General features: G+C 41.2%; 1 protein-coding gene across 1 annotated transcript in view; it reads left to right on the plus strand.

Moving 5' to 3' along the window:
* The window catches only part of LOC134220464 (uncharacterized), a 135406-nt gene extending 131465 nt beyond the window's left edge, over positions 1-3941 (plus strand). The window contains exon 4 of the mRNA XM_062699520.1: positions 2711-3941. Within this exon, the coding sequence (XP_062555504.1) occupies positions 2711-3614 (904 nt within the window). The 3' untranslated portion in view covers positions 3615-3941. The remainder of the gene's footprint in view (positions 1-2710) is intronic.
* Positions 3942-9173: the final 5232 nt, after the last annotated feature.

Raw genomic sequence — 9173 nt, forward strand, 5'->3', positions numbered from 1 at the left:
TGGAAATTTATCTAAAAAATTTCGATATTATTGCATAAATAAACGAGTTTTCTTGGCAGGCGTTCATATCTAAGACATCGTAATCGCTCAACGATGAGATTCGTTGAAATCAGCATTTTAGTGCATTCTAGGTGGTGTTCGGAATTTGAGACAATTTTTACTATGCTTTTTCGCCATTTGAGACAAAGTGTGGCAGGATAAAATTATTCAGTATTGATAGTTACAATAAATAAAATACTAATACATACAAAACTGAACATTCGGATCTCGAAAAAAATCCGCGCCCGGTATGAAACACGATCAATCTTGCACTAATTATTTAACTTTTTGACCGCACAAAAAAATTAACTACCAAATTGACAAATTTAGCGACCGGTATGAAACACGACCGATCTTGCACTAATGAATTTACTTTCCGACCGCATAGAACAAAAAAACACCCGGATCTCGAAAAAAATCAGCGTCTTTGAAACATTCTTGTACTAAAGACCCCATTTTGGTAACATTCGGTTTTGGCAACAAAACCCTCGACAAAAACCATTCGATTTTGGCAAAAAGAAAAAAGTATTTTCTATTTTTTGATATTGCTCATGAGTCACATAAATATCATAGTTCTTGTAAAAAACACTGGTTAGAACCCTAAACCAATGAGAAAAAAATTGTAAAAAAATGCGTAAAACAATTTTCAGTGTAAACGTTTAGATTTTAAAATCTGCGTAAAAAAGTGTCACAGTGTGTCTAGTGTCACAATTATGCGTCCGGTATGAAACACAATCGATCTCACACTCGTTTTATTACGTTATTTCGTTCTGCTTGGTGCCGTCGAAAAGCAAACTTAATTAGTGTTCGTTTGAACGTGTTTTGGAGGCGCAGAACGATCTCAAGATCCACGTAATTGAGTTTTGCTTTGTGCGGTCAAAAAAGAAGTCACATAACGATCACGAGATCCGCGTTATTTAGTTCTGCTTTGTGCGATCGAAAAAAAAAGTAATTAGTGCGTGTTCGAATAGGTTTTCGAAACACAAAACTATCTTGAGATCCGCGTTATTTCGTTCTACTTTGTGCTGTTGAAAAGAAAATTAATAAGTGCGCGTTCAAACGTTTTTTGGAGGCAAATAACGATATCGAGAACCGCGTTATTTGTTTCTGCTCTGTGCGCCCATGAAGTAAATTAATTATTGCGCGATCGTGTTTTTGAAGATCAGAACGATTTTGAGATCCGCGTTATGTTGTTCTGCTTTGTGTGGTCGAAAAGAAAATTACTTAGAACGGAGGCGCAGAAGGATCTCTAAATCCACGTAATTCAGTTCTGCCTTGTGTTCAGTGAGACATAGGGGTGAGGGGATGGCCAATTTTTGCGTTACGTAATAAATGGATCTCCCCTAAAAGCTCTTATTCTTAATTCAAGTCTCGGTTTACCTTACAAACAAAAATTACAATCCTTCCAAAACGACAAAAAAAAGTCCGTTTCTACATCGTTTCTGCTATGATCTGTCGAGTGAGGAATGTTAGGCTTATTCATATGTATGTTCAATACCTGTTCAATACAACACAGCTTCCATCAAAGCGAGTATCGTGTCAACATTTTCCTACCCATACTTCAATTGACCTGCATTCGGACACGGCTGTTGCCTATATTGCTTAATATTTTATCACCAGTTTTTACACATGGAGGATGATGTTAGTCCCAAATATCATTTTTTGTTTTTATTTCACTGTAATTACAGCTGGCCAAGCAATAACTGTGTAGCAACCGTGGGCAGTCAATCATGTTCATGCTCACGGTTGTTCGTTCAAACGACATTTTTATGGTCGTCTGATCCATTCGGCCAAATGACACTTTTGGTCATATGACCCGTTCGTCCGGTACAACATTTCGGCCAAACGGCATTTTCGGTCAAATGACCTGGTAGGTCAGGCGACAGTTTTGGTCAAACAACACTTTCGGCCGTATAACTCGCTCAGTCAAATGGCCCTTTCGGCCAAACGATATTTTCGGTCAAATGACCTTTTCGGCCAAACGACGATTTCGAAAGTATGACCAGTATGACCCGTTCGGCCAAATGGCTCCTTCTGACAAACAACCATTTCGGCCAAATGACCAAATTGGCCTTATGTCCCTCTCGGCCAAATTACATACATTTTCGCCTACCCATTTTCGACATCATAACCGTTTTGACCAAACGCCCAATTCAATTCGGCCAAGTGACATAAGGCCGAATGAGTTTCTGCCAAACGATCCTTTCCCATAGCTAATACACTTGGAATTTTGTATAATATTTCGTTTTCATACTGAATTCCCAGAAATTGGTATAGATAGAAAGATTGGTGACTCAGACTTTTTAGAACAAGCGTATTGATGCAATTTACTCTTGGGGCTATGATTACTCATGACCAACAATAAGTTCCATCAATGAGGGTGGCAATGGCCCAGGGAGGTAAGATTGGGCCATTGCTTTCATGAACAGTTTACAGGTCGGATAACTGAATCGTTCAAAAAGGTCTCTGATATTTTAGTTTTCTTGTCCATAGATAAATTAATTCCATTACAAAGGCATTCTTAGTTTGTTGAAACAGTGGTGCATTCTCATTCCCATTTAGCCCATTGTCACCCATGACGGTTCATCTAAATCTAATTTTACTGACCAAAATTCTGCACATATAAGCTAATTCGTCACGTTTTCTTTTCTTTTTTTGTTCACCATTTCAGAGCTTATATCATGATCCCACCGACGACGGGCTACTACCAACAGCAACCTGCTTCAGCACAACAATACGCAGCTTATATGAGCGATCCGGATAATCAGGTGCAGACTTACTCCCACGGTGAATCCGGTCAACATAGTCCACAGCCTGCATTCAGCGGTCCTCCTGCACCAACCCCAGCTCCAGTTCAAAAAGCCCCTGGCGTGATCTATGCCACACCGTCATCAACTCCGGCACCTCATCGCCATCAATCACCATCGTCCGAATTCTCCATTGTGAAAAGTGTCGAAACTCCCGTCTACTATTCTCCGGACAATCATCTGAACTCCCCTCCAGTCTTCCATTTCACCCACTCTCCCGCCAAACCATCCATTCAAATCCATCAAGAAACTCAAACGCACTATCCATCATTAACGCACCCTAACAACGGAATTCTCAACTACTTTGGACTTCAGCACAAACATCCCACCAGCCTTCTGGACTCCTACGTTCCAAGCTCACTGCAACTCTCCCCCGTAAAACAGTTTCCATTCCCACCCAAACCGGCCCCAATATATCGCCCTTCTGTTCCACACTTCCACCATCATCTCCCGCCAACGCAGCAGCTGTTCTACCAACCAACTTACCCGGTTTCCCACACAGCTTATCCCATCTATCCCCCACACGCTCCATCCCTACCAGCGCAACCAATCCCGGCAGCATCCGCACCCATCTACAATACCATCGCCTATTCCGTTCCCCTGTCCCAGACCAAAACCGCCACACAGTACAAGCGATCGCCGGCCCTGGAAACCGTGGCCGGAGTCAAATATTCCCACCCCAGGGCAGTTATACCGGCCACCTCCCCATCAACGTCTCCCTTTTCTGGTGCCATCACGACCAAGCTTCAGCCGGCTTCCAAGTTTTAATTGAGATCATACCCACAGCAGCAATGCGATAAGTGCGATTTGCGAAACGACGAACCTCCCGGTATGGAACCGTGCAGTTACTGTTTAACTTATGATGGAATAAGATTAGTTTTAGAAAATAGGAGCTTAAGACGCCGACGACGAACGACTTATCTATACCAGAAAGATGAGATTTTGAGATTTTAGCGTTTAATCGCATTTAGCTTTTAAGAGAAGGATTTCGTGTATCTAAGAGTAGGACTGTAACGATGTGATTACCATTGTACTCGAAAACTTTTGTACAGTTGTTTATTTAATTAAATTAAATGTTGATTGTTACCATACAAATTTTTCAAAGTATATTTTTATCCGAAACTGGCCATTATGTGCCATTCTTATGTGTAAGAACCTGTACTTGAGAAAAGTAAGTCCGTACTTTATTCGAATTTTATTTCATGGGTACTCTAACGAACAGATGCTTGAGAAAATCAAGCTTGATTTTCTCTTACCAAATTGATACGAAATAGTTGCTAGACATATGTATAAAAAAGTCTAGTTTCCTGTAAAGGTTTTGACAGATACAGATTTTGTTAAGTTTTGATACAGAATCAGCGATGGGAATGTAACGAATGAGATCCGATTCGTAGTTTATCAAAATGGTTGAATCAATGACATTTGGGCGTTGCCTGAAAACTATATTTATCGTTACCACATCAGAAGAATCATCACATAAAAATGTTTATTTTTTGGCTATAAAAAACTTTTTTATTCGCTCATTAAATCAGGAGTAACAAACAACACACCTTCACGGTCACTAATAAATCGCGAAATATCACACGTTCACCTTTCGTACACTTACTGGCTCACATTTGCACTTGTCGATTGCCCAAAAATAATTGCAGTTCTCTCACCATCCACCTGACCTTCGCGGAAAACCAGCGTGGCACCTTTCGGCTGAGGGCCAAAGACAAAAGCCCTTTTTCTATTTCTGTGCCACTCACTTTCCGCAGCCAATCAAGCAGATCGCCTAATAATGTGTTCTGCTAATTCGTTGAATGCAATGCCACAATGCCACAGGTCCACCCATATCGTTTTTATGCACCGGCGGTGACCGGGGTGCTGCATCTTGGCATCCACAATGGACCTTGATTGCCCAATTCTCCGTCACATACTCGCTGATGAACTCGTGCCTCGTTCAGTATGCTCGCACCCCAAATGGTACCGTGACGTGATCATTCAACAAGTTCTGCATACTGACCGATGCGATGTTTTGCAACCACTCCGGTATGATCCGAAATCTTCGGAATTTTTCTCGCTTCTTATTTTTCTTTCGTGCAAGTCATCCGTCGAATGGCACACAGCACGTTACTGCCTGTAACTGTAATAGGACTAATTTATCTCGTTCTGTTTTAATTTAATTGCACCGGGCGACTTAGAGCATCAATTAATGTGCGATTGATCGCGCGATCCGGTTGGACCAGTTGAACTTGATCTAGATCTTTCAATCGGGCTGACGCGGCCGTACCACCGTACCACCACCGAGTGACAGAGTGAAGTCGATGATCAAGGGCACCCCCGTTCAGTAACCGGATGTTTTATGTCCTGCAGAAACATAGCTGCATATCTGAGATGTGGTGCATATCGATGAAGCACCTTGGAGGAAGGTTGATCGTGATCATGGTCACGGTGTTTCAAATAAAATTGAATAAAATAAAACGCATATGGATCGACGGAGGAATTCAACACAAAACACTGGTGTGATGTGGTTCGTTTCGTCATCAAGAATATATAATAGAGTGGGGCGCAGTTGTATGGAAAAACGCAAACTTCGTCCGATCAAGTGAGATCAAGGTTTTTCTGAATCGTTTTGGGACCCCAATCAACTGTACAAAATATGGGCTCGATTGGTTGCAACCTCGCATGCCGCATCGCGTTTTAAATTTACATGGAGATTAGTATGGGAAAACGTCCTTTTTTACATTTTTGCTTTTAGCGGCTTCAATTTATCATCAATCAAGTGACTCAATACGTTAGCATATAGTCTGGAAGATGCCGAAAGACTTTGCCGAAGAAGGTACGTATCTGGAAGGTCTACAAAAAATGTTATTACATTTCGAAAATTGATTGTTCAAACCATATGCAAGAAATCAATGTTTCTGCTAGCACTACCGGACAACCTATGGTTATCGAAGGGCCCATCTTCCTTCTTGTCGGATTTTTTTCTTTGTGAAATAATTCCGGATAGCTCCCATTAGCTCTAAAGCCCTATTAGATCAATTATTTTGAAATAACACGCAGTTAAATTATTGGTCTACGTAGTACGGCAGTGCTGGCAGAATAAACGATTTTTTGCATATGGTTTGAACACTCAATCTTCGAAGCGTTATAACTTTTTTCGTTGACGTTCTAACAAAGTGCCTTCTTCAGCAAAGTTTTTCGGCACTCTTTGGGTTATACTTTAACGTAATGTGCCACTTGGTTTACGATGAACTGAAACCTCTAGTAGTAAAAATGCAAAAATATACGTTCTCCCATACTAATTTCCATACAAACTTAAAAAGCGATGCGGAAAGCGAGGAAGCAACCAATCGGTCCCAAACTCTGCACAGTTGTTCAGGACCCAGAATGGCTTCGAAAAACCATTGATTTGAAAAAATGACCATGACGCCCCACTCTAATATATAATGGCTCCCACTGATCGATCTACAAATATGAAGGGAAAATCTTTAGAAAAGTTTTTTATTACTTGGTATTATTGTTCTTTAGTTGCAACTTTCCAGAATTCAAACTAATAATAATCTGTATGCAAGTCGTATTTTTCAAGTCATCGAACAAAAAGATAAAACCGGCAAACTTTCGATGTTTGCTGTGCGTTGTCGATATTTCGTAAACTCGCAAAGGCAACCCTTGCTTTCTTGAAACGTGCGCCTATGTCGATCTTGGTACCGCCGTCTGACGTCATTTGGCTACCAAGATATTGGAAGATTTCACTGATTGCCCGGCTACTGCGAAACTGTGGGTCGCCGTGTTTACATCCAACGATTTGGTTTTGTTGACGTCAGAGGAGCGACATCCAATTTTTTTACTATGGATTTTGACAGGTTTGCCTGTTCGCTCTTTTTTGGGGGATAAATTTATCCCCCAGTGTCAAATAACCCCAATACTAATTTATTTTGCAATAGTATGAGCGTGAATTTTGAATGTTTTCGTTTTTACAGGAGAATATGATGCAAAACGCCCATACCACTCAATAATGCAACATTATACAATAATGAGAAAATAGAGACAAATTTAACGAATTATCAATTAAAACAATTTTACACTCGATTCCATGCTTCATACTTAAGAATGTTCAACTTATTTGCACAATTAATAAGAATGCTAGTTGCACAAGGTACTGTCTATGCCTTTGTTCGTTTTATATCATTTTCACCCTCGCAATTGTTAATGTTGCATTCGCAGTGCACTCGTATTGGTGATTCAGAAAAGATGTGACAAAGATGGCGTAGCTTGTCATCCCCGTGGTTGACGTTGATGACTAATCCTGCCGAAGAGGAGCGCTCGTATGGCAGGTGGGTGGCACGACTCCATGTTTTTGCAGCCAACATCTCAGTGTAAAATTCATGATAGTAGTATGTGTTTTGTTTACAAACATCACATTTGATTCTCATTAGGATACAGAACTGTAAGTGGGATACGGTCGCGCAATGTTGGTTGCAAAACAAACCTATTGTGTGAGATAGGGATGCCACCGGGCTGTCGTAAGGTCGTTGAGCTTACTCTGCATATCAGAGCGAGGAGTGCAACTTATTATTATTATTATCGTCTTTATTTGAGAGGTTTTCAGCCCTTGGCTGGCTCACCTCTGGAAGAGGAGTGCAACGTCATCAGCCAATTCGAAATCGTTTAGGTGCTTCATGGTTATAGGCTGCCATAATAGCCCAAGGTTTGGTTCATGGTCAATCGCACCTATCATAATCTCGTGGATTACGATGAGGAACAGTAACGGTGATAGAATATATCCTTGCCTCACACCAGCTACGACACTGATAAGGTCGGACAAGACCCCATTGTTCAGCCAGCACTCTACAAGAGAAGGCCTCCTAGAGTGCCTCGATGAGGCCGGTGATTTTCTCTGGAACCCCCTTGCGTCTCAGAGCGCCCCACATATTCTCGTGATTGAGACGGTCGAAAGCTTTTTACAAGTAATGAGTAAAGTCCCAAGAACGGAGTGTGACAATAAGATCATTACCGGATCTTCCGGCACGGAATCCGGCCTGCTACCGCAGGAAAGTCGCATCCATATTCTCCTAAATCCGGAATGGGATAACTTTGCATGGGAATTTGAGAACGGTAGACAGAAATATAAAGCATCGCTAGTAGAACTAGCACTAGTTCCAACCCCAAAGCTGTCGACCGATCGGGTTCCCACTGTGTTGTTTTACAGTTTGGCATCAGGTTCACCAATACAACTGTACTGCAACTGTCAAAACCTTATAAGGCTTGCTGACGTTTAGTCATTTTTCTCTTGGACGCGCGCGGAAAGGATAGGATTTGTTTTCATCGGGAAACTTCAATACTTTTCTATCAGCATAATTATGCTTTAACAGAAATATGACTTCATGTGAATGAATCCTTAGAATTGTCGCACACACGCTTTCACCCCAACATTGCTAAAAAAAAGGCCGTAAAGGAAATATTGCGGCGAACATTGAAAATATTTCAAGAAAACAAAGATTATGCAAAAAGTACACGGTCGAACATTTTAAGTGTAAACATGATTTGAAAACTGTCATAACATTTTTTTTTGTCTACTGAGACACCAAACAACTCATAAACAGCAGCATTTCGAAAATCGATGTGGCAGATTCGTACAGCGGTCATGTATTGCTCTTCCAGAGAAAATATTCCTCTTTCCGGCTCAATTTATAAACTACCGCAGCTGTCACTTCATACGTCTTGTTTACTGTTTTGCATGGCATTTTACGATGACAACGCCAAAAATCAGGTTTTTGTTTCAGTGTTTCGAATATTTTCAGGCTTGCAATAGCACTTTGACAGCTGCCGTAAAACTTTGCGGAATCCGCAAAGTGGAAAATTTTGAAGAGATCCGCAATAATACCAGCAAAACTAAGCTGTGTCGCACTGCAAACCACGGACCACATGCTAATATTTATTAGGGGCCCCACACACGCTCCGACATGTTGTACAACTTTGACTCCGCCTCCAAGTTAGTCCGACCAATTAAGTCTCTACAACCGTCTGTCCAAAAGTTGTTCCAACCAAAACAACAACGAACAATAATATCAGCAAACGTTATTTCCCTAGTAACTTTGTGCTTGCGCTTATGGTTTTGTTGCATCCCCACGGAATATCCGTTTATCGATGGATATACCATTGTGGCCACCGGGTGGTCCTGGAGATCCGGAACATCGGAGAAAAATGTCTATTCGAGAATGTCTTTGGCGAGATTGTTATAAGAACCATTTCTCGTCGAACCCTGAGGGTGGAATTATTGTGACGCATACACGGACTATTGTGTTCATCGGGTGATCCGCTGGAAAATCATGAATATTTGTG

This window comes from Armigeres subalbatus, chromosome 3 (assembly GCF_024139115.2).
Source record: "Armigeres subalbatus isolate Guangzhou_Male chromosome 3, GZ_Asu_2, whole genome shotgun sequence".
NCBI classification, from domain to species: domain Eukaryota; kingdom Metazoa; phylum Arthropoda; class Insecta; order Diptera; family Culicidae; genus Armigeres; species Armigeres subalbatus.